The 27441-nt window shown below is 40.2% G+C and overlaps 1 protein-coding gene across 3 annotated transcripts in view; it reads right to left on the bottom strand.

Annotated features, from left to right (window-relative positions):
• The window catches only part of LOC114565061 (low-density lipoprotein receptor-related protein 8), a 76903-nt gene extending 54126 nt beyond the window's left edge, over positions 1 to 22777 (bottom strand). For all 3 annotated transcript variants that reach the window (XM_028592879.1, XM_028592880.1, XM_028592881.1), the window contains exons 1-2: positions 22623 to 22777; positions 21849 to 21965 (exon numbers count right to left, since the gene is read on the bottom strand). In XM_028592879.1, the coding sequence (XP_028448680.1) occupies positions 21849 to 21965; positions 22623 to 22689 (184 nt within the window). In that variant the 5' untranslated portion in view covers positions 22690 to 22777. The remainder of the gene's footprint in view (positions 1 to 21848; positions 21966 to 22622) is intronic.
• Positions 22778 to 27441: the final 4664 nt, after the last annotated feature.

The following is a 27441-nucleotide window of genomic DNA, read 5'->3' as shown; positions in this document are numbered from 1 at the left end:
ATACCTTCCCAATGTCAGAAATGCTTTTGAGCTGCATTCACTTGAGATGGGAGTTTCTGCTGTCCCCACTTGGTTTCTTGTAACAGAAACTTGTAAATCTTAAGGTTGTGACTTCGGACAAATCTTTTTAGCAAAATGGAGGATTTCCTTTTGTTAATGCAAACTAGTAATGTAGCAGTGTGTATTGACCTTACACTCAAACTTAAGATGATGCTGTTAAATTTGTGTCTCTACAAAATCAATTTTGTAGAGACTCATTTTTGATTGACCAACAATATTAAATATGTATGTATTTTTACCAACATTATGACAGCTGGACAGTAAGGACTTGACTGCTTAGAGACATTTCAGTCAAGTCATTCAAACTGTAAACCTGTAAATGTAGTCAGGACAAGTGGGATATTGAAAAGTGAAGGGAACTTGTCCAGCTATAGACCCATTTTCTGTGTCACCTTTTCTGTCTAGTTTTCTCTGGCTGTCTTTTAACGCCCACTGAAATTTAGTTCTCACATTTACAGCATATGTCACTTAAGTGTTATCTATGATGTGAGTGTACGTTTTTACTGCAGTCCAACAGCTACGGTACAGGATTGCCTGCCACCGAGAAGCACTCAGATTAGAAACTGCTTGTCTCTCATTCTAAATCTTGTTTAATTGCCCCATTCTCAATTATCTCCTGTGTCAGAGTGCCAAAGTCAAACCGATAACGGCTCATCTTGGCTTGTTGACGCTATGACAAGAAATTATGAAATGTCTATTAAAGTCGCTCTAACAGGACATAGCCTGTAATCACAATCAGCGACCCTTGTTTAATTTCACTTCATTTCAAATAACATTCTGTCTCGCCTTTTCTGCAAAACAGAATGAACTTGCCCCATTTAACTACTGAGACAAACATTCCCCCTCCTACCTTTGTTCCATCAGGTCTTTCCCTTCTCTAAATCCTAAAGGCTCTGACACACCAACCCGATAATCGGCCGTCAGACAGTCTGGCCAGGTCAGTGACTCGAGTCTGTTCGGTGAACGAGGAGTGAACCCTTCAGTCACTTGTCAGCCGCATGGTCTCGGTGTGGGAGGCGGGACTCCTGGCGTAGCCAGTGTTGCCAACTTAGCGACTTTGTAGACCCCCCGTTAGCGACAGGGTGTGGGGCCAGTGTAGGTATGAGAGACAGTGGGACGCGACGGGAGAAAGACGATGCGTGAGGAGTATAGCCAGAGAAAACACTAGTTGGAGTAAAAAAAAAAAAAAAAAAGATGGAATTGCCACAAGCAACAGCTGCAGTGTGGGAGCACTTCAGATTCAAATTGAATGACCGTGGTGAACCACTTGTCGCAGTTGTTGTAAAACAATAGCAACTAAACGCGGTAACACAACAAACATACATATGCACCTAAAACATAATCATTATATATATATTTTATATATATATATTTCATTCATTTATTGCTGATATTTAAAATGTCTTCCAGTTCCAGTGTTAAATATTCTTTAGAAATAAAAGTTTATTGATCTTTGAAAAGGTGTACCTGCATTATTATGCCATTATCATTATATTAGATGAAAATGGTCTCAGAACAACAATATTATCGTTTATCGCAATCATTTCTGGGACAATTTATTGTCCAGCAATCAGTCCAACTGCCTTTTCTGCCGAAGGTCGGCCATCAGGTTGGTGTGTCAGAGCCTTTAGCCTCTAAGTTTGCCACCACAAAATAATGAACGCATTTTTGATAGTTTTTTTTCTTAGATCACATTAAGCGCATAGGTTTTCTGGAGTGCAGCTTATGTGCCACTTGTGTCCTCATTAGAGAGCAGGAATGTGGGCCTTTGGTAATGGTGAAAACAAGATGATTATGGGGCAAATGAGCATTGTGACATCCTTTTAACCAACACCTCCCTCAAGTGTATAAACGTATTAGTGGTGTGTTCACTTTTCTTGAAACAACAAATTTAGGTGTTTCCTGTAACACAGACAAGCATGTATTCACACAAGGCGTGCATATGTTATCACTCAGTAGGTGTGGTGCTGTAAGAGAGAGAGAGAGAGAGAGAGAGAGACACACAGACATGAGAGACCCTGAAGCATAATACCAGGTTTAAAGATAACAGAATAATTAGATTCATACGATACAAATCCTGGAAGATACAACACATTAAAATTCATATTCAATTAATTAATTAATCTGACTCCCATGAGATGAACAAAAAGATTTTAAGGCAATGCAGTATGTGATGGTTAAGACACTGTTCAAGACTTTGCTTGATCGCATAACAAAGACCTTGAAAATCTCCCGCTCATCTGTACGTGGCCTCTGCAGGTCAGATGTGCCCACGTTGTGCAGTTTCTCTCCACGAGAAACTGAGCTTCTTACCCAATCCAACTGAGCTCTGAGGTCTACAGGGGCCATGGTTCACTTGGCAATAATTACCTAGGCCAGCTCATACCATGCGCTTGGATTGACTTTCTGTTTTAATTAGGAGAGGTTTTAAAATGTTAGGCTCATGGGGGAGGGGGGGGGGGTGACAGGAGAATGAGAAGAGCCTTTAGATAGAAAGCAGAGAAATAGCAGAAGTGAGTAATAGCAGCAGAGATGGAGAGTGACATACACAGTAATAATGCTTTATGGAATCCTAATGGAAAGTGTGATACTGAATAAAAATGGGCAATATTACTATAAATGGCAGGGATAGCACCTACTCAACGTTAATCTCTATGACATGCACTGCACATGTAAACTCTTTCTCTCTCTTTCTCTCTCTCTCTCTCTCTCTCTCTCTCTCGCTCTCTCTATCACACACACACACACACACACTCACACTCACACTCACACTCTCACACTCACACTGACAGACACACAGACACAGACACAAACACACACACACAGTCTCCCTGGTCGACACTACGTGGTCGATTTTTACATAGAGACACAGCTCCGGTGCATTTGAGAAAAATCTAAGAAAAAACAAAAACAACAGTGATTCAGTGTTGTGTGAGTAACCTATCGGGAGCATTGCTAATGTGATGTGACACAGACAGAATGAAGGCCCTGCACAGGGGAGCTCACCCAGCCATGTTATGTCTCCTGGAGGAGGTACAGTGGGAAGAAGCTCCACGCTCCGACAACCCCACCTGGAGCTTTCTCCTCTGGGGCCGATGTTGTCAACATTTCACCGCTTCTAATCCTTTTTATCTTTCTTAAACACAATTCATGTGAATGTGCATGGTAGACCTATTTAAAGTATGGGTTTACAGTAAAGTTGGGTTGATGTTGAGGTTTATATTATTTGATTAGATCATTATTATCAGATAGGGAGACATCAGCTTTGCTCCCCACTGATGTATTTCTGATTTCCTAACCAGTTTTTAACATCTTTAACCAAGCTAGCAGTGTGGCTCTAGGGGTGACAATGTCAGTCTGTAGGTTGGTTGGTTGGTCAGTCCACCACTTGGCTCCAGAAGTATTTTTCCCAATTTTGTATTGAAAAATAATCTTTTAATCCTCAAAATTACTTAACACAGGAATGTGAGACCCTCTCAGTTAATCAATTAATTAACTAGTAGCTATATAGGTTTCTGTTATAGCCACTAGTTTGAATTATTTCAGCTTTGTTTCTGAGAAATCAAATCATGGCATGGATGGCTTAAACACTACAAAACCCAGAAGCCTCAACCACAAATTCAAAACGCTTGATCGTTGACTGATAAGGCCCCTGAATGTACATTTTAATGTGTCCTGTCAAGAACTGAGCTCACTCAATCATTTTAGTGATGTTCAAGAGCAGAGCAGCAGACTGCCTTCAGTCATCTGACACACACAACACACACACACACACACACACACACACACAAACCCCTTGAAGAAACTTTTTTTTTTTTTTTTTACCATGAAGGATATTAATGACAGCTCTTTCCATTTGGAGGCCACAAGAAGCTTAATAGGTAATGCAATGATAAGCACATTCTCCTGGGCATTAGAAGACAAATGGCCTCATTAGCTCAGAGTGAAGTAGGGGAGTGTTGTCGAAGCAGGAAACATAATGTATCCGGTTGGCTTAAACCGGCATGCAAATGACTAAACCTTCCTAAATGAATGGGATATCATGGTAGCATACAAAATACAGCATGGCATCAACAAGACTTGGGACAAGCTGCTCTTGAAATTGCTTTAGGGAATAATTATAGGATCTAATTAGGCCAATTTGAGTGTCTATCTAATTTATATTTAATATATCTCTGTTATCGTATACCTACAGTAGAAGCTCCACATAGGTGAATTAAAGGTGTCCTTTAGAGTTTTCACCCCCTTGTCTGGAACTCACTAATACCTCTTTCACACAAATAACCAGGGTCAGACCAGGGTTATCTGACCCGTGTTCAACCCTTCTTTTGTTAACACAAACTAAACCAGTCAACAAGGGTTAATCCCTGAAAAAATGTTGCTGCCATCTCAATGTTTGTTTATGAGCTAAGGCGAACTGTGACAATTGGGTACAATTATTGCAAGGTATAAGTTGTGTCTGCTGTCGGTCAGGCCTGTGTGGAGAGCTCTGGAACCAACAGAAAGACAAGAAGCCAAATGGGACTGAGCTCTAACTCAGTACTGGTTGATAAAGTATTGATCTAGCAACACAGATCCCCAAAGTAGTGGCATCTGCAGATGAAATCTCTCTGTCTCCTGCCTTTTTTCCCCTTTCGGACAAATTGAGCAAATCAGATGTTAAAGATAAAAATTAGGAAGGTATGGCATCAGGGCTGGGCTGCAGACTTAATTACATGTAATTTTCGTGATCGAAGGTGATTTAGGACTATATACATCACATTGAGTCTCATTTGCCAGAAGGTGTGCATTATAACATATATTGTATTTTTAGATAGTTTAACAGTACACGTGTGTGAATTAATTCTTCGTCTACTGTTGTGAGTGCAAACCTGCTTGGAACAGCACCGTAAAGCCTTGATAAACCACCTCATATCTTTATCTCACACAACCTCATCATCATCGTCATTACTTATGTTGTGTACTTTACTTAAAAAATAGCATTAAATCAGCAACACTGAAATAAGCCCAAAAAAAGTACTGAGGCTTTATCACAATCACAATTAAGATGAACTTTATGGCCATATTTACGTGACCCACAAATAGGCCTGTCACGATAACAAATTTTGCTGGACGATAAATTGTCCCAGAAATTATTGCGATAAACGATAATTTTGTCGTTCTGAGACCATATAATGATAATGGCATAATAATGCAGGTACACCTTTTCAAAGATCAATAAACTTTTATTTCTAAAGAATATTTAACACTGGAACTGAAAGACATTTTAAATATCCGCAATAAATGAACAAAACAACCAAAAACAATTAATAAAATGGACTCTCAGTCTCTGTTAACAAAAAATGCACTGGAATGAAAACCAAACACAACCAAAAACATTGAATAAAATGGAAATTTTTTCCAGCCGCGATAATTTCCATTTAAAAATTATCAAGCTAATTTTTATTTATCATGCGATTAATTGATTTATTGCATATTGTGACAGGCCTACCCACAAAGCCTGCTATCAGGTGTGCATCACAACACATTCAGGATGACGGAGGTAAGGGAGGCTACTTGCTGCTGTTCACTGCCCAGCATTTATTCTGACCTTGTGTACTAACCAAAGACACATACTGTTCTAATTATAGCTCCCAGCCTGCTAAAAGACATATTTCACTTTGGCACAAACACCTCCTGACTAGGAGGAGACTGGGCAGCGTAAGCTAGCAGAGCTCCTTAGTTCCTTCAAGGCCGCCTGAGAGGGATTTATACTGAAGACTGTTTGGTTCAGCTTGGCTAAACCCCAAGAGATTTACCTCGATGTCTGAAGTATGAGCAATATCAGACAGTGGTACAGGTGGTTGTACACCGACATCTGTGAAAAAGGCACACAGGACACCGCTGAGCCACATCGACATTCAGAACAAGTCTCAATTTATCAAACTGTTTTCAAGCTTCAATGAAATTCTTTTATTCATGCTCATGTGACGGTCCACTTCCTTTCGCTCTGCATGCTCATATGGAGCATGCATGGGGGGGTGAACACGAACCCCCCCACACACACACACACACACACACACACACACACACACAAGCTGTGAAATAAAACTGACAAATGCTGTTGAGATAACATTTTAGTGTTTACAAAAAAAGCTTGCCACAGACTATTGCCACTGACTATCAGCAAATACACACACATGTCCCTGCCCTTCACCGCATGGTGCCTGCTCCATGTGTCTGACCTTCTGCTACTCTACTTTTTCCTGTGTTTTCTGGTTTAGAGAAGCAAAAATATGGTTGATAAACAGCCATATGCTAACATTTTCATCCTACAGCCTAGCATCTTTACTGGGACACACTGTTCCATTACACAAACTACAGGGCAAACCAAAGTTGCAGAGGACACTACACCGTCAAACAAGCTGAACACTGTTTAAATTAAGTTTGGTCAAGGGTGATAAGGTAATATGAACGGCTGGTAAAACTTCAGGATTCTGGACAAGTAGCAAAAATGTTATCTGCTATCAAGTTACAGCAGACAGGAGCTTCTACCAGTAAAGGTACAGTAAGTTTATAGTGACAGTGTTACAGAATACTGTGGCACTGTGTTATATGCAGCATGTTATATAGTTGTAATCCTTAAGCGTCTCATGAAATGAAACCTCATTTTTGATGTCATCTATGGTCATGTTTTACACATCAATAATCATTCAATGTATTTACATTCAGTAGTTACTGCTCTATAGTATATAATTTTCACTGTTAGTGGTGGAGTCCGCCTTAACAGGAAACAATGCATTTAATCCAGAGTCCCTGATTGTTGTTTTATTTCATTAATATCATCTTAACCGTTTACTGTTCACTCTCCTAACCCCATAACTGTATTAAGTTACTGAAATGTGAAAGATCATGCGCTTAAAGTGCTTGGACATGACTGAAGTTAGACCTATTATAACTCTGGCTTGTTATTAAATGATTAATAATGAAAATAAAATACATTGACCAGACATGGCAATTTATTAACTGTATTAAATACAGAGGAGGAAGCAAAAAAACAAACTGTTTTTAGCTCAATGACGTGTTTGGTTGATGTAGAAACACTGTGAACATCTTGTAGGGCCGCTGTGACTCATGTTATGCTGCTGAACGAGATGAGTGCAGTCAGATAATGAATTGACCTACATTAGTTAACAATGCTTGCCTATGTTTAGTGCTTATCGTGTGTTTACTATACAACCACCATAGAGAAATGCCAGGTGACATGCATCAACCTGCTTCTGTAAAATCTGTAGAATGGTATCCATATTAACAAGAAGGCACCAAGTTCATCAGCAAAGACCAAGGCTGTGAACATAGAAATAGTGCCCATATGACCGATTTATATCATATCTATGAATATATGAGATCAGAATGTCAGAATAGAGACTAGAACAGACAGAGGAAGATGATTTAGATAACCACATAGGATCACAGTTGATCTGTGGTTCGTACGGCTCAACACTCACGATTCGGAATTAATGTGAACCGCGGATTAACTGGAAAGTTTAATCATAATAATAGTGTGAAATAAATTTTTACTGTCGCTGTTAAAGTAGGCTGATAAATCTTTATGGAGGTTTGCCGTGAAAAGATACAGGCAACACAATCAGTTGATAATGACAGTCATGGCTACTGGAAGAGTGGAAGAACTCGAAAAGCTGTGACGCCGGCTACAGAGCTCCGTCCTGCCTTATGTGTGCTGATCCGAAAATGTATCCGATCCGTGACTCAAAACCATGATCCGATCCAAACAGTGAGTTTTGTTATCCGATGCACCCCTATACTGCACATTTCAGAGTGTACTGTACCTCTTTTACAGCTTACATGTGGTATTTCTAAATCAGCATCAGTGATGCAACCCAGCTGTAATGTCAAGTAATTCTTTGTAATTATCACTTCTGCTGGAAAGTCTAACCTAGATACAGCCAGGAATTTTACATCTCATTATAGAGTTAAAACAATTGTTGTACAAGTGGTTATACTGTTTTATTTGGCGGTACAGCTTCTGCGCTCTGGGGTATTCGCTGCATGATATTCAGCGGTCTGCTAATGATTCAGCAGGGAGCACAATCAAACCCCAGGGGTGTCAGAGCAGACACATACACACACACTGAGATTTGAAAGGCATAGCTTCAAGAGAAACGTCACCAGAAACAGATGACAGGAACCTCACAGATGTGACGGGACTGATGATGAAGGGAGTTAACAGCACAACCAATCTGCAGCAGGTAGAGAACTGCAGGGATACACCTTATTATCTCAAACCCATACCAAAGGCCTTGTTTTATGTGTTGACAGCGATTAGTGTTTCAGCTTAGAATCGGCTGATGCACCAATGACTGAATGTCCTGTGTGAACTAGGGCAATGTTTCTGTACTTATTCTGCAAGAACAGTTTAAAAATATAAACAGCTGTGATGAAGAGCCAAGCAATTACTGAGCATTTCATTGAAAACACAAAAAGCATTTTGGCAAAGGAATCTAATTATGGCGAGCAGTGGCGGAAGCAGGCAAGGTTTTAACAGCGGGTGTTTGCAGGAACCAGTCCCAGCTGCTGTCTCTCAATCCATGGCAAAGGTCCGATAATGTGCACTTCTCCACAGCTTAAGCTAGTGCTTGCACCCCAAAAATCCTTCTTTTATCAGAAAAGGAGCAGCAAAACAGGAAACTTCCTAATAACTAATCTTGCTATACAGATGGACGGGCCTCTTGTGGTACAATAAAATGTTGAAAGCTTTATTTTGATAAAGGCCTGATTCTCTGCCAAGTTCATACACAAAATCCCAAAAGGAAATAAATGCATCATTGAAACTAACAAATAAACTAAATAAACTTTGCAGATGATAATACATTGTCAAATATATACAATAAAGTCTATATCTAAAGCTGGGAACATTCCAACTGAAATACCATCCAAATAAAGAAGAACAGCTGGTTGGTGCAGTCTGTCACCTGCCCCACAGTCTTTGATAATAAAGTGGTGTAGAAAACATGGAGACACATAGTTCGAGGACAGATTTCTCAGCCAAACAGCTGACTACTTCACTGTTGCTTTTCCATCCAGAGCTTCTCCTGCACGCTCCAGTGGAAATCCAAATCTACACAGCAGCCAGATGCTCCTTCTGCTTGGCCTGAAACACCCCAGTCTGCAGTTCAAACCAAAATTTCTGTGAACGCAACTTTCACATTCTGCAGAGGATGCACCCTTCAGCTTTGAGTTCTGCTGTGTGTTATTGAGACCTGAGGTCTTGTATATCTCGTCACAGCAGTCCACCCAGATATTTTCCGGAGAGATGTATTGATTAGACTCCAGATTTGTAAACTTTAATTAGTCATGGAAGCTTGACAACACACATCTCAACAATGCCTTGCTTCACATTTTAACTGTTTTCACTGTAGTCTTTTATACTGTTTATCAGCTACTAAGCAATTCCAGTGGTGCAGCTGGGGGTTCAGAAGCTTGCTTAAGGCAAATACTCAAAATAAATGTAGGAAGTGAAAGGGAGTGCGTTAAACTTTCCAAAAAGTAAACTCAAATCCCCAAACTCTCAAGACCAAATCGCCTGTACGTTTCATTAGTTTTGAAGTTACAGAAGAAATCTGGAGTAAAGGCTTTCACTACAAAGATACAACTTGCTTTAAAATCTGACACGCCAGTTCACAGATTAGAAGCAGACAAGTTTCAAAGCCTCATAGAGGATCTTGGGGGAGGATATCAGCGCTGTGAGTTGACAGTACAACACTGTTACTGATTAACTAAGTGCACAAATGCACTCATATGAACATACACTTTAAAAGATTGACTACCAGACATCTCGAGTTCAAGACATCTACGGTTACAAAATACCATCTGTGTGCCTGGGCTCCAGCACACACTCAAATTGTACTTCTGCATGGGCACACACATCAAGAGCCACACCACTAGTGTTTTCGTTATTTTTTTATATTATTTTTGTAACGATATTTAAAATATGCTTTTCCTGTCCCTGCTCTCCTCCGTCTCTCTGGCACTTGCGTCTTGCTCACACACACACACACACACACACACACACACACACACACACACACACCCCTCCCACTGTGCACACAGCGTCTGTCTCCATAAAGGAGAGAAGACGGCTGGCGAAATTCACAAGTTCACAAAAGGTTGGTATCTATCTCGTGAACACCTTTACACAATCACGCATTAAAAAGTTATTCTGAATACAATGTTGTCAGTGTGTTAATGTTGGAGTCCCGACCCGACTCTTAGCAAACAAGCGATTGCGCCTGCTTTAGAAAGTTAACTACTCGCAAGTTTGCGGTAAAATGCAGTTGGGTTGTCAAGGTCCTTTATCAAACTACTTACTCAACTAAAGAAATCTTAGTCGACTAAGACCAAAACAACCGATTAGTCGACTAGACTAATCGACTAAGAGGTGGCAGCCCTAGTATATACATATGTGGCTAATGGTAAAATAAATCGCATCTGGATTTTATATAAACATGAGACACAAGTGTAAATGGGGAATATGATCCATAACAAAAGTTATTTTTCATGGGTATCTGAGATTTCTCTGCATTCAGACTGCTGATCATGAACGTATAAAATAATCTATGAAAGTGCTTGTTTAAAAGGGTTGATGTCTTTTCTCATTACTTTCAAGCACACTTCCATTACGCATCTTAAGTTTACAATAGGTGGAGTCTTGCCACTCTAAGTCACAGGCAGCCAAACGCAATAGAAGAGCCTACAGAACAGTCACTCCTGTATATGGAAATGTGTGCCACAGTGGATTATAGTGTCTGTCTTATAACCAAGGGACTGTAATGGGAATTGGGAGATTAGCCTTTTACCCTGCAAAGAGAATGAGCCACATCTCTCGCTTCTCTCATTCCTTCTCTCTCTTTCTTGCAGAGACCTGACTCCAATAAAACGAAACACAATGCAGAAAGACCCAGACTGGCCTGAATACTAGGGCATTCAAATTGCTGTGACAAGGCACTGGGAGCAGGATTTTACATTTCCCACTGCAGATGCAAATTAACTTAACTGTAATACTGCCTGAGGTCAAATTTCTTGTTCTAGAAAATCTGCCCTTCGCAAGAAGGAATCGTAATTAAGACACAGACAGATTTTAGTCCCAACTGCTGCTTGCTTTTGAACACAACCCGACAGTTGTATGCAAACACAATTCACAAGCACATTTACCCACTTCTGCAAGTGTGCGAGTAGACCTTCTGTTTCTCCATGTTTCAAGCTTCATGCTTTGTCGGTTTTTAGTTTTTCCTTCTTGTCTCCCACAAACATATACGGCACACTTGTGTCAGACAGGGCGAGCATGATCACAGACAGCTATTGATGGACTCTGTGAGGGCTGATATCCTCTCGTGTGGGCCCACCAAAGGCCCGCTGTCCAATCAAAGAGTCCAGCAGCCACCCACCATAGAAACAGATTACTCAGACCATGACTAAAGGCTTCCCTCTTACTACCAAAGCTGCTGAATGTTAGCAAAGTAGCACAATGCAGCTATACAGGGTGGGCCCATCACAGAAGCTGTTGCTAGTAATGCCTTAGATGAATACTTCATCAATGGATTTTGAAGGTACCTTGAAGCCCTGAGGGTTAGAAGCGTATGTGACGTTGTAAATACTCCATGTTAATTATTAATTGTTAATGTCAAAACACACAGATCTCTTCCATTTTGCAATGCAAGACTTTACACATATGCATGTGCTGAATACAGTATCAGTATGAACAAATACACTGTATCTCCAAGTAAGTATGACACTGCAACTGCGCTCTTTCCTGGGGTTTCTCTCATGCATGTAAAGCACAAATGGCTCCATTAAAAGCATGGTACATTTGTTACACATCGGATATAGCATTCGGTTTGCCTCACTTAAACTAATAGGAGAGAAGTGAAGTGCTTCATAAACTGTTTTCATAAAATCTTACTTGAGCCAAATTGTCTGATGGATATTACAGTAGCATTTGTCTAAATTCCTAAACACCAAAATGTCACAACACAAAACTTATTCAATGCAGTACTGGGTAGACTGATCAAGGAATCCTCTTCATAGGCATTGACTCTAAAAGTTATAGAATAGATAGACATTTTTTACAATGCGCAGTGTGAAATAAGTTGTAGCTTTCAGTTGCAATAGCAGCATCCTGTTGCATGAGGCAATTTAATGAAGGTTTTTCTGGGGCATTTTCGCTGCTATTTCTACCCTGTAATAATACATGTGGTGTCGAGATTCTAAGTAGGCCGTGGTACTGTACTGTACAATATGCAGAATTGAGGTTTCTGCTATAACAGATCTTTGAGGGTCAATACAAGTGAAAAGCTACAGTAGATTAAGTGATTCTCAGTCTTGATATTGGTGATATTGGAGGATGTGAAACAGGTGGATACAATAAAAGCAACATCTGCATATATTGCAATAATCCTGCAACAAATAATACATTTTTTAAGCTCCAAATTATATTTTCATATTATATATTTTTTGAGTTCACAAAAGGTAGTGTGTATGCAATTTATAAAATAATGTCATCCTGCTTTGCTCCCATTTTGACTGATAAATACAGAAAATGTACTTCAAAACAGCATTGTAAGTAGAGCAGGAATGCTGCATGTGTGCCTGCCTGGTGTTCCCAGCTGTCGGATAGGACAAGCAGATGTTCTGTAGCAAGTTGGAGCCTCCTATAAAGATGCTCTGCTTGTCTTCATTTAAACCAAACAGGCACCATTGGTTTCACTTTTGTACTTTGGCTAGAGTAGGAGATCTTTTTTTTGCGGTCTGGTTTACTTTGTTTTCTGTGGTGGCTTTTCTACCTACATCTCTGTAGATAGTCGTTCTGTTCCCTCCATACATGATAACCTCCAGATTGTGCGGCATAAGACAGAAAACACATCCTCAACTTTGACCTTCCTTTTTAATGGGCTGTCTGTCTCTTTTGCTACCCTTTATCTGATCTACATCACAACAATAACCCTGCAAAACAACCACTCTAAAATCAATGACACTGCAGCACTCTTCATCACTGCTCCCACCACCCCACCCATACCACAACACCACCCTCCTTGGCCCGCCTCTCTACTGCCTTCTCTTCCTCTCCCTTTATTTTTCTCCACCCTCCATCGCTCTTGTTCTTTTTCTTCTCTATCTGGTGATCTGTGTCACAGAAGATTACATCACTTTCCGTGCACGATAGGTGCACACAAACTAATACAACATCCTATACTTTGTTGTGTATTTGTGTCTATGTACATCAAGCTATTCCATAAGTATTTTTTAGTGTGAAGCCTGTGTGTGTGCCTGTGTGCATACATATTTGTGCGTGCATGTGACTGGCCGATGGCTATGCATTTAAAACATATCTATCTCTAGGCAGAGCTTAGCTGCTGCGCTTTGATCACAATATGCCTCCCTAAAGCACATGAGGTCAGGCACAACTCAGAGAAACCATCTGCCAGCTAACATTTCCCACTGCTCTGCTTTCTATCAGCCTAATATTTTCTACCACTTTCAGGCAAACTTCTGCCAAAGTACTGAGCTGCAACACGCACACAGTCAGGTTGAATCTCTTGAATAGGCATTCAATTCTTATATAGCCTATGATTTAAATATAAGCTTTCTAAATTAAAGGCATGACTGACCGTTCCTGATGTTCCTTGAAGAGACAGGGAAATCTATTTAAAGCTCCACGTACACTGTGATTAAGGTTAAATGATGGGGAAAGAAATTTCATTTCAAATTTCAAAAAAGGCGACAACAAAAACAAGTTTAAGCGACAGAATTTGGAAAGATTCTGCAATTTTGGTATTGCACAATCATATTTTTCATTGCGTTTACATGCACAGCAGTAGTAGGGTTATGCCAGTTCTCTCCTCTGACAACTTTGTTTGGTGTATTATCTGTAACCAGTGTCGCCCAGTGCCGGGTGGAATTAGCAAGCTAACGTTAGCTAACTAACGTTAACATTAGCCTGGGGCCACAGCAGGTGCTGCTTGGTCCATCCACTTTTTTGCAGAGACACAGCGTTGACAGCCCCGGAGATGGATAATCTGTTTAGCCATCTCCCGGTGTCCGCTGCTGCCTCGGCGGGGAGTAAAACAGATGGACCGTAGGCTCTTTGCTGCCAATGGCCTGCTGCTGATTCGGCCAACACTGTTTTGTTGTATGATAGCAACAATTTGTATTATTTCCAGGTCAAAAAATACTCCAGTGGAGTGGGGAGGGGCAGTTGGAGCATGCATACGCATCGCATACGCATTGGGTTAAGCATACGCTTAACCCGATCATATTCCAGTTAAGGTGTATACATGCAGGGATACTCTGGTTACTAAAGGAGTTCTCTAGGTCTGTTAACCTGGTTATGAGAACTCTGATTTTAACCGGGTAAGGTGTTTGCATGGCATTTGAAAAATCTGAGTATTGCCTTAACACGAATATAATCGTTTTATTAAACTGCATGTAAACACACTGTGTACGAGAAAACTGAGCAGGTTTTCAAATGATGGCAGATTAATTGATAATGAAAATAGCCAATAGTTGTAGCACTACAGAGTAAGTTTGTATTGAAGATTGCTTATATAGAATTATTAAATCTTTCAACCCTAACTGTAACTGCATCTTCAGTAAGTGACCATTGTTTAGTCTCTCTGTCTGGCCCTTTAGAAGAAATGCAGCCACAGTTAGAAATGGGTCTGAGGGGTGGGTTGATGGTGGAGACATGTAGACCGGTGGAATGATTTCATGGCAGTGATGGCCTGTATGTGAAGTTTTAACATTGTGACGGTGGCAATGTAATGAGTCACTGTCTAGCTGTGCAAGAGGAAGGTGATTGTTGCTACTTCTATGAGTGGAAGTGACAGTCATAATTCATCCAGCCACACTGAATCATCAAAAAAAAAATAAAGAGACTGAGGGCTTTGGTTGCTGTGTCACAGCCATTTGCTCATCATTCCAATTCCCTACCACGCACGCTTCTGACTCTCTCGGTTACCCTGGCTTGACTTCAGAGTGGCATAATGTCCTCTGTAGGTCTGTGATGAGTGTGTGTACTCATCCACAAACAGATAAATCAAAATAAAGTGAGATTCACAGCCAGACTCAACCAATCCAAACATCCCCGGAGCCTTCAGCAAAAATTCACAAGCAGGCCTGTTGACTCACATGAAATGACATTTTTCACAAAAATGAATCACAAGTTGCAAAGGGCCACCACAGTTCTTGCTATGTGGGCCAACATCCTCCCTTGTGGGTCTGTTTTTTTTTTCTGAAAGGCGCTGCGTGCCTGGATGGCTGTGGTCCCAAGGCCTTGGTTTACAGAGAAAGCAGCTTCTCTCAAACATCCAGCATGTGTTATCGACTTTCATGCTGGGTTTATTTCACTGCCACCCCTATTACAAAAACTATATCCATGTGTAGACACATCACTTTATGTTTGACATTTTCATGTAAACTGAATGGCGGGATTTCAAAACTAGTTCAGCTCTCAACTCATAAAAAAGATATACATCTCACCAGATGCATGAAGAGACTGTCTTTATTTTTTTTTATAATTTTACAACAACTGTCAAGTGTTGTGAATATTTGAAAGAATGAACTGCTTGACGTCCGCAACCGCTTTTTTTACTCGACATTTACTAGTATCATAAGCTCCATTGTGCTGTTGAGGGAACATATTTTGCAGAGTTAATTGAGAATCAAGAAAGCTCTAAATATGCACAAAAGGAACATAAAATACTCAACTAATAAATTAGTCGTGAGGCATGTGGCACAAAATCTTGCATTTGAAACCTGTCGGATTCAAATAAAGGCACAATGACGTTTTGACTTAAAATCATCAAGTTTAAGACCAGAATCCAGTGTTGAACCATAACGGAAGATTATGCTGTTTTAAAACCAGTGTTGCACAGATTACCAGTTTATGCTGTTGTTTTAATACCGTGGCAATATTTTAATGATTCAACTGAACTATAACAGCATTTTTCATGAGGCAACTCACACTGTTAAAAGTAAGAAATATAAGATTTTTTTTATTTCTAAGATTTCTGGGAGTTGTAATGTTTAAAATGATGCAAATGAGTGCTTTCTTTTACGCGTTAAGCACTAAAAACCAAGTGGAATGGGGGATAAATACATGGTGAGTGGGGGCAAGGGGTTGAGGCTGAGTGATGTTTTATATCCCCACATTAATCCCTCTCTCTCTCCCTTTCTTTCTATGAGCATCTTTGCACTAATCTGAGATAATAGCTCAATTGCAGACTTCTTAATGATCACTTTGGGCATGCTGGCTTTGAGACACGCAGACACAGGCCAGTAGGCCAGTAGGGCCAGCAACCAAGCAAGCAAACACAAACACAGTTACACACACACACACATGTGGACGGGGGATTAGACATAGGCTGTATTAGAGCAATGGCCTCTGAGAGCGTTAGACACCTGATGCCAACAAATGCACTAAACACTAAATGCACCCAGGGAGAAAATGTCTAGTCACTGTCTAGCAGTCAGCTTGGCAGCTGATTTAAAACCTAATTAATACTTAATTAACTACTGAACAAGTATACCATTACTTACTGCATTTACTGCTTAATGGTAAGGTCAAATATCTCTGCATTTCATTACTTAGTTACTTATGTTTGCTGTGCATCTTCTTTTCTTTTTTAACGTTTATTCATCCAGGTAAGTCGATTGAGACTTCTCATTTGCAACAACGACCTGCCACATTCACACAGTTACACATTCAACGCCTCACTGACAAACACATCTCTTCACGCAACACAAGCTAAGACTGTGGAAGCTAAGACTGTGGGGGGACCAAGACATGTTTTCAACACTGCTAAGTCAAAACATAACAAGATGATGGGTCTCTTTCTCGTTTCCCCGAAACCTCTATGACACAGAGCAGAACATCCCGGGTAACTGTATTATTAATCTGTATTTACAAATGGATCCCAGTAGTTGGCCAAACTGCTTCCTCGTTTACAATCAATGGACATAACATCACATATATTGCTGTCAACTAGCCTGGCACTGTGTCCACACAGCGAGGAGAACTTATAAACAACATAAAAACAGAGCGATGAGTACTGGGCTCCAGTCACCCATCAGGAACACTATGATTTTTGTTGTTGAGAGAAGAGAAGAGAAGAGAAGAAGAAGAGAAGAGAAGAGAAGAGAAGAGAAGAGAAGACTGATACAGATGGTATCTATAGATAGATATAGGTAGCTATGTTATTGATGGTAATTGGGGTGAAATTGGTACCAAATAGGTACGCATAAACAGATAAACAGAGATGCAGGTAACACAACTGTAAGTGAGCATTAAGAGTTCTGGAGGAGATTTCTGGCAGCAAAATCTTGTCTCTTTTTGACAAAGGAAAAGGCGGTTGAAAACATCAAATGCAACACAAAAAGCAAATCCTATAATGTGAGACCCACTTACTTTCAGTTACCACTGAATAACTTCTTTCTCAATGTTCTGTCATTTGTATCCCAGCAACACCTGAATCTTCTTAAAGAAAATGGTAGGATTTCAAAGTTAAAGCCAGTGAGCAACTGTGACTATTGTCGAGAGATGGAAAAAGCACTCAGAAGAGCTATATGGTGCTTTTCAGTGGGCATGGCATATCCTCCTCCCTGGAACACACAAGAAGCCAAACTAATCTTACATAATGTGATCAATGTACAGACTAAAGAAAGTAGAGAACAACCACATAACAGACCATGTTCTTGAGACAACATTAGAGCTGGGCAATATATCAATATAATATCAATATGGTGATATGAGACTAGATATTGTCTTAGATTTTGAATATTGTGATATTGTAATATGGCATAAGTATTGTCTTTTCTGGTTTTAAAGGCTGCATTACAGTAAAGTGGTGTCATTTTCTGAACTTACTAGACTGTTGTAACTGTTCTATTATTTGCCTTTACCCACTTAGTCATTATATCCACATTACTGATGATTATTTATTAAAAATCTCATTGTGTAAATATTTTGTGAAAGCACCAAGAGTCAACACCACAATATTGTTGCGGTATCGATATCGAGGTATTTGGTAAAAAATATTGTGATATTTATTTTCTCCATATCACCCAGCCCTAGACAACATCATAAATAAAAGATACCTGCACACCGGATTCACATTCATGGTTTTACTTTGTCTTCAACTGGTGTCAGATGTAAGCTGAGCAAAAAGCAGCTGAGATTTAAACATTGTTGAATAAAGCATTAAGCAAGGGTGGAGGGATACTTTTTCCTTTTCCTAAAACTTGCTACTGTGTGTTGGCAGGACTTCAGTTACAAGTGCAGCAGATGAGACTGCATCCACTGAAAGGCTTTGGAATAAAGAAATTAACATTGACTAGAGGAGGTGTGGAGAAGCGTCAGCAGTTTCAAAAGTGTGTTTGCCTCTTAAGGAATTTATTGGGATGTATTGGGTAAAAAAACTCAATGGGAGGAGGCACACAATTTGTTGCTGACTCTGCATCTCAGAGGAAAACAAAAGAATACTTTGAGCTCTACAGTATGTGGTGATGTAAAAAAATAAAAATAAAAAAATAAGCCTCCCTGCAGGTATCGCTGTTAAATTCATGAACAAATGGATCGTTATCAAATGCAACGATGACAAGAAAGTCAGGCAGATGCGCTGGACTTTGCAGGTAAGGCAGATAGATGGAAACTGGGTGATATGCTGCTATAATCAGGGGGAGGATTAAACGGAAGCTCCATGTCAGAGTTGGCACAAATCTGACTTTGAAAATTCAAGGCAGAATTCTTTTGTCGCCTTCACTGCTGTCAACTGCAGACAAGGCAAGAGGCAGGGTGGCTTGGCATCTCATCCTCCCCAGAAATGTTATGCAACCAGTAAACAAAATAAACAGTTTCTATTATGGTTTATGTAGATTCAACTTTTCAATTCTTTGTCAGAAAAGTCCAGAGTTCATTGGTATGCATTCATTTGTGTTTATGCTCACGTGCGTCCATACTTGTGTCTGTGCATACCTATGAGTGCAATTATGCATATATGAATGTATGGGTGCATGCAGGGACTGGTCAGTGGGGAATAGAGTTTGGATGATGGGGGATGGGATGGAGTCTGGGGGAGGACTGGTGGGGGATGGGTGAACAGAAACAGGGTGGAGGATGAAGGAGGATCATGATGCATAAAGGGTATGAGCAATAACAGTGTTTTAATATATTTACACCCGTTCTGTGAGGTTCAACTACAAGCAGCAGTCAGGTTGGAAATAAGGTGACACTGGCATGGTAAATAAGGAGATTAGGGCTGTCCTTGACTAAAGAAATTCTTAGTCGACTAACACTTATACAATTTTGTCGACTAATCGATTAGTTGATTTAATTGACAGAGCTGTGCGCTTTGAGAGGTGCTTTGAGAAAAGCACAATATAAATGTAGTTAATTAACCATCTGTAAAATTGAGTTTCTCCACAATTAATCCTGCAAAAGCACCACTTTAAATCTTGTGTTTACCATAAATGTGCTCATAAGTTTCTTGGAAATGAGTAATTAAGCATGAATAAGCATAAAAAATGACTAATCGACTAAAGAAATCTTAGTCGACTAAGACCAAAACGACTGAATAGTCGACTAATCGACTAAGAGGTGGCAGCCCTAAAGGAGATGCGGCAAAGGTTGCTTCCTGTCAGCATATTTCATAACCATGGTCTGCTGGACACATTCAGTCACTGGATTCTTGGGCTTGGCATTGTGTTGTAAAATAATACATTGTGAATACAAGTACAATAAAAAGTAAGTCCATCTGTTCAACCATTCAGAAACTTAATTTAAAAAATGCAACCACTTCACAGTCAACAAGAAACCGTGTAATTCCTGCACAGGATTTGCTGTGTGTACAAGCTGATTTCTTACCACACTCTCTCCCCTGTGCAGCATATGTTGTGCAGGTTTACACTTCAGTGCACTACACTGTCCCGCTGTCTTTTAGCCTCATCATATGCAGAAATAGAAGAAAAAAAAAAGAGTTTACAGAAGTGTGCCAGAGAACCTCTTCTCTAAATCAAACAGGGTGAAAGTTGAACAACTACTATCCTTGGCCAATCAGTGGTCCAACAGTACCAGAATGCCAGTGCAGAGACAAATCTGACTCTGCGCAGGCCAACCAGCCTCATCTGCCTGCCTACGCAGGAAAGGAAATGGACACAGCGTGAAGGCCACTTTCTAATATAATGGCAAGTAATACTGGACTGTCATAATCATCAAATGGTTGGTTGACAGTAGTCTCAGCTTAAAAGGCTTTCAGGAGGAGTGTGTGTGTGTGTGTGTGTGTGTGTGTGTGTGTGTGTGTGTGTGTGTGTGTGTGTGTGTGTGTGTGAGGCAGTGACACATGAATGTTTTAGGAGCAAAGATGCTTCAAATGACCGACTTTTTTTGGCATGCCCGAGGACTCGTCCTGCTGGCCTCAGAAACAGAGTAACAATGGCAACACCTCCAGACTAACGTGCAAAGGAACTATGATGTGTTTGTCTACAGCAGGTGTGTGTGTGTGGGAGATTGTGGGAGAAAGACACAGAAACAAAGAAAGACAGAGAGAGGTATGAGGAGAAATAAAGGAGTATGTACAGTATACATGCATGTGTGCTGAGGTGCAGGAATTCCTCCCGAGTTACAATTAGCCCAGACACAAAAGAACATTGCAGCATGGCAAACATGCAGGGTTTGGATTCAGCTTTGGCACAACTTCACTGGTTTCAGCGCAAGCATTCCTCCAAAATATAGGCCACTGGCTCACAGTCAGACAGGAAACTGAAATTCTATTATTTCTGCGCAGAACAACACATCCAAGCTACCTGTCAGAGCTTTGTGCACTAGACCGATGCACCACGCAATCTCTCAGCTGGACAGCTTCTTATTTGAAGATGATTGGAAAATGGTTCCACCCAATCAACCCTCATTTTAAAAAACATGCTTGTTGAGCATATAATATATAAAGCTTCATATAATAGACATATATGAAATATGTAATATATATATATATATATATATATATATATATATATATATATATATATATATAAAATAGGGATAAAATCACCTGCCTGAGGCACACACACACACACACACACACACCTAATCCCTCCAAACATGATTTTACTTGTGCATCTTTGTAAAGCTTTTATGTCTCCCTAAAAATAAGGCATTGTCCTGCTGCATAATGCCCAAAGAAAAAAATAAATGCTAATAGGATAGCAAATCCATAAAAAGAATACGAAATGGACAGATGCCTAGGGGATATATGTATTTCTGGTTCATAACTGTTAACATTGTGAGAAATATAGCTCATTAAGATAGAGGAGCTTTAATACACTGCATTCCAGTCATGAACAGACTATAAGTCAAGCTCTAATGGATAGCTGATGGGAGCAGATCCAGGTATTGTCTCTTGATGAGATTAATGATATACATCTAATTAGTTTTTAAACTTTTGGAATATTTTTTATGGATATGAAAAAATACCTAATGGACCATCTATAAGATCATAAGAATGCAATAGGATGCTTTTATGTTTTAGCACAGTTAATTGTTCTGGGTGTGTGGCACGGGGAAGGGAGGAGTTGCAGTGACCTACAATTATGTTTTTATTCTTTTGTTCTATTTTGATTTTAATGTAATAGGCTATTCCTATTTATTGTGATATTTGCATAACACCCCAATCATCACAGGTCTTTTCCCACAGTTAACAGACCTTGTCTGCCTAAATGTGTCCACAGATTTTAACACTTACGACAGTTTTCTTCATCACTGTTGTCTGAGCAGTCGTCATCGTCGTCGCACCTCCAGATTGTCGGTATACACCTTTTGTTGTTGCACTGAAACTGTCCTTCCTCACACTCATCCGTTGCTGGAAGAAGAAAGAAAAAAAAAGAAAAACAGCGTCAGGGGAGAACAGCGTCCAGATGGATCAGCATCAAACGGATAATGTGGAGTAGTAACCGCTTGTAGTGCAACTGTCATTTGCAAATGAATGCCTAATTGATATTCAGCATTCATTCAGGCCAATTGGCTGAGGCGCTGGGAGCGTCAGGGTCTGTGTTTTCTTTCAGTTATTGATCTACTTTACCATGATAATTAAAAGCTGTTAAATGGGAGAAGAAGGAAACGGGAGACGAGGCCCCGTAATTCTCCACAACATGAGGACAAAGATTCAGTCTAGGCTACTACAGAGCTACTATACCTCTGATGCAGTATGGACGCTCACAGCCGGGAAACACATGACAGATCCTGGACACCACACAGCCATCCATTCAGAGACCAAGCAATCGCACATTAACATTGAACAAGTCATATTCGTGTGTATTAATGATAGAGAAAAGTATTTTTGTTGTCTTTTCTCTCTTTAGTATCAAACGAACGAGCGCGCTGAGTATAGGCTACCCCCGGCAGCGCTTCTCACCTCCACAGCCCCATCACTCACTCACACACTCACTCACACACACACACACCACGGTTAGATTTGATTTCGTTAATGTCTCAGACGCAGGGGAAAAACACTACTGACCTTCCGAGAAATAAATCCTCAGGACTAACGAATGAAAAAGTAGCAATGTCCTTATATCCGTCCACATTTCTAAAGTAGGGGATGGAGCTCATTCACATCCACAAAACAAAGCCCGAAAGCCGCTCTTGTTGTAACGCTGCGACGCTGCTGCCTGCCTCTCCGCTGTGGAACACCCCCTCCCTCCGCCTCACTGGCTGCCCGGGGCGTGACGACAGCGCGTGGGGCGGGGACAAGAGTAGAAAAAGAAAATAATGAATATATTGTAGTATTTATATTTAAAGTATTTTGAGGTTGAAAAGTCATCCTTGACATTGGAAACAGTAGTTGACAAAACAATTGGTCAATGTATAGCTTTTCTGAAGCTTTCGAGCAGTAATGGGTCTTGATTTAATATTTTTCGTCAACTACTGTTTAAAGCTCAAAAATAGAACAGAGATTTTTTTTCTCCAACTTTTTTATTAAAAAAATAGAAAAACTAACAAAACTACAACTAAATTACACAGGCCACAAATACACATAGTACTGTCGGTGCTGTTGTGGCCAATACGGGACAAAACATGGGCTGATTTGACCCATGTATTAAGTTAATTGTGATAATTTGCTTCTATGTTCATAATTCAGCCTTAAATTGGAACACATTTTTAATATTACGCTGTAGTCTAGTGATTGCAAACCAATATCATAGTAAGACAACAAAATACAGAGAGGTAACCAAAAATCCAACGCTGACACAGCACTATGGAGACTTGCACCAAATTGCTTCACAAAGACACATGTATATGCCAGCCACTTGGTTATGGCGTTCCACATATGTCAAGTAGCTGGCATAGTGTACAGGAACATCTGTAACGGGCATGGGCTGGAGGTCCCAACGTCAAAGTGGGAGGCATTTCAAATGTCACTGAGAATGACAAAGCTAAGATCCTGTGGGACTTCCTGATCCAAACTGATTAAATGGTGATGGCTAACCAAGCGGACATCGTGGTGGTCAACAAACAGCAAAAGAAGGCAGTTGTGGTAGCAATCCCAAGCGACAGCAACATTAAGAAGAAGGAACATGAGAAGCTTGAAAAATACCAAGGGCTTAGAGAGGAGCTAGAGAAGGTATGGTAAAGGCAACAGTGGTTCCAGTGGTAATCGGTAGAGATTGGTATCGCCTAAAACTGCCTAAAACGCTGGTATCGGTATCGGGAAGTACTGGAGTTAATGCACCAATCCGATACCACGTAATAAAGCCCTGAAGAAAATCTACGTTAAAGTAGTTTATTTATGTTCTTTTTCCGTTATAACTGACTGTCAAACTGGATAATAAAAGAAAGTTCTGTGGCGTTCATTGTTTGTGTTTGTTCATGTTTTACAAAGAGTTTAAATTAAACCAGACCAACAACAAAGACAGAAATCATATCACATCCATACAGGCATAGTAGTATACAGTTGTTAAAACATAATAAAATATATGACACACTGGTATCGGATTGGTACTCGGTATCGGCCGATACGCAAGTTCAGGTATCGGAATCGGTATCGGGAAGCAAAAAATGGTATCGGGCCATCTCTAGTAATCGGTGCACTCTGGGCTGTGACCCCCAAATTGGGACAGTGACTCCAGCAAATTCCAGGAACAACATCCTCTGAGTGCAGTCCTAGGAACAGCTAAGATACTGCGCAGAACCATCAGGCTCCCAGGCCTCTGGTAGAGGACCCGAGCTTGAAGGAAGAGGACCAGTGCAACAGTCAGTGTACCCCACAGTCTTAAGTAAACGTCTAATAGGCCTTTTTACAGCCATGCATTTTGACTTGTCACAGTAAGAAAATCAAAGTGTTTCTAATAACATTAACGATGGCTCCGCCAGCATGCACAATACCAGCACCCTAAAACAGAAGCAGCTAAATGGAATTCAGCCTCTATTACAATTTTTTGGTGATTGCTTAGCTACACACTAAAAGTGAATGCTTAGACAAAAGCATCAAAACCCCTAACTTTTGTAACCATGCCTTACGTTTTCTGCTATGCACTTTATTTGCAATTCTGCAACACACTTCTTGCAAACACTACACACTGTTTCTTACATTAGAAACTTTGTTTAAGAATGAAAACTCTTGCAATTATCTTTAACACAAATTCATGAAAACATTATTTTGCTAGCCATTCTCTAACTTTAATCCCTATCCTAGCAACATTAGCACTGCAGTAAACACCTGTTTGGTGTAATTCAAACCTGTATTCTTAATGTTGTGTTTATAATATGGAGGTAATAATGCTTTTTGTTCTATAAACAAACGTTTGTTTTACAGTTTTTTACAATTGCTTACACACTAAAATTAAAACTTTCGCACAATTAGCAAAACCTTACACTCAAGGAGCAAAACACTAGCCTAGATTTGCACAACTGTAAGCACATTGTCAGCTTCACACTTTTTGCAAAACATTACACACAGTGATTGCAAAACACTAAACACACTTGTATGCATTTGACACAGAAATTTATCATGATGTCATTTCCCTGCAATTTCAAAGCAAAGGCTTTCAAATGAACACACCCATGAACCAATTGGTTAAACACAGCCACCAGGTATGAAAACACATGATGGTTTAATTGTAGACACACCAATCAGGTTTAAGCACTATATAAAATACAGCAGGTAAATTCACCTGCCTTCAACCAAAATGGTAGGAGTCAGAAGCAGAAGACTGAGAGTGAGAAGGGGAATCCACAGAGGAGGAGAAGGAGGTAGAGGAAGAGGAAAAGGCCCAGCCAGAGGTAGAGGTTGAGGTGGAGGTAGAGGAAGAGGGAGAGGGAGAGGAAGACCTGAAGCCAGAGAATATGCTCAAAGAAGAAGAGGACCAAATTTATCAAATGAAAGTCACGCAACACTAGTGGACCATGTTGTGAACCACGGATTAAAAGAAAATCTGTCTAGTTACAGTAATCAGCTGCTCATTGTATGCACCATATCAGCACTGTTGATACCCCTCCCTGTGACATTTGAGGATTGAGGGTCGAGAACGACAAGGAGGAAGGGGGCCCATATTCACGCGAGGGTTTACGATCTCCGGCCGCAGGCTCAGGTAGCCCTCATTCAGGCCATGGAGGACGCCTGTGACCAAGTCGACGCCGCAGCTTTGCAAGGATGGATTCGACATTCAACACGGTTATCTTGCCAATGAGGATTTCGCCTGTGATGTTGATGAAATTCTCTGGCCAGATCCAGCTAGGCAAAGAGATAATGTCTAGAATTTTCTGTACTTTGTCAGATTATTTTTTTGTTTGTTGTTGTTTTTTTTGTGATTGTAACCTATACTGGATAGCGTATTTTATGTTTGTCTGTTGTTTGCTGAGCTAACAGTGTTATGCACACTACTGTAGTAGCATGAAAACATGTCATTCTCCATGTTGACAGATTTGGGTATATGGAGAGAAATAAATTATATTTTCCTCAGTCTGCAGCATTGGTCTTGTGTAGTGTTTGGTGAACTTATTGTAAATTTCTCTGTGTACTTCATTTACAGTACTATAATCACTGAGAGGTAGAATTGCTAAAAGTGTTTTAGGTTAGCAACAGCAGTGTGTATCTGGTTAAAACTTCATTAAGTCAAATGAAACGTGTGTGTTTCATATGGTAACAAAATGTGTTTTTTATAAATTAGTGTATAGTTTTTGCGAGAGTGTTACATTTTGCAAAGGTGTTCTGCTGATTGTGTGTGTGGTTGTGCTAATTGTGTGTAGTATTTTGAAAAAGACTGTCCCTGTTTTCAAAATTGTGCTTAAGCAATTGAAAAAAACTGTAACAATCCAAACATAATTTTCACCTTGTGTGGAAAATGTAGGCGAAAAACAAAACACTATTCTAACATTAACGTTACCCCACTAGCTAGAACTGCTTTTCAAAAAACAAATCATGTTAGGTATCTTTTAGTCAGTGTTCTTGAGGCTCTACTACTGCTAACACATCTGTCATGTAATCCATGAAGACAATATTCCTACGATATTTCTATTGGTCTGTCTTCATTTTTATACCTGTTAACAATGCAGTATTGTGGTGGCAGGACTGCAAACATGTGTGATAGTCATGGAGAAAACTAGCCAACGTTACTTTAGCTAACAACGGTGTAACACTGGTTTCTAGTAGGCTATGGGAAGTTAATCAATCTGTTGTCATTATTCGGTAAGTATGTTACATCAACTTACCATTTACAAAGGTAAGACTGTCAGAGGCCTTTAGCCCTTTTTGAACATCAAAGAAAGAACCAACAAGTTGTGTGGGCTGTTTTCTGGCTAGAGAAATGGCTAACAGCATGACAAACAACATCTCCTGGGTTGAGCGAAATAAGTAAGGAATTCACCATCAGAGAAATGCATTTTGACACAGCATTTATCCAGACAAGTGCACTAGCTAGTAATACAAATCAAGTGTGTGTGTGTGTGTGTGTGTGTGTGTGTGTGTGTGTGTGTGTGTGTGTGAAAGTGAAAGTGAAAGTGAAAGTGAGAAAAAGAAAGTGGGGTCCAATGGTTGTCCATGTCACACCCACTGAGCCAGTAAAATCAATTTTGGAGCATGACAGACAGAAGGTAACAGTGGTACGGTGGTGGGGACTAGCAGGAGCAAATAAGAAGGATCAGGAGGTCAAGCAATTTGGTGTCCCTGTGGTGTGTTTTGTGTTTACCGTGGGTGGAGTAATTTAGAAAAGTAGCTAGCTAGAAGTCTACTCAGGTACAGTAGGTACTAGGATCCACACACATAGCAGTAAAGAAGAGATAGAAAGAAAGTATGGCTGATGGAGAGCAGAGGGAAGTAAAACACACAGGACAATATGGCT

Source organism: Perca flavescens, chromosome 12 (assembly GCF_004354835.1).
Source record: "Perca flavescens isolate YP-PL-M2 chromosome 12, PFLA_1.0, whole genome shotgun sequence".
NCBI classification, from domain to species: Eukaryota; Metazoa; Chordata; class Actinopteri; order Perciformes; family Percidae; genus Perca; species Perca flavescens.
This window is presented reverse-complemented; position numbering and strand designations above follow the sequence as displayed.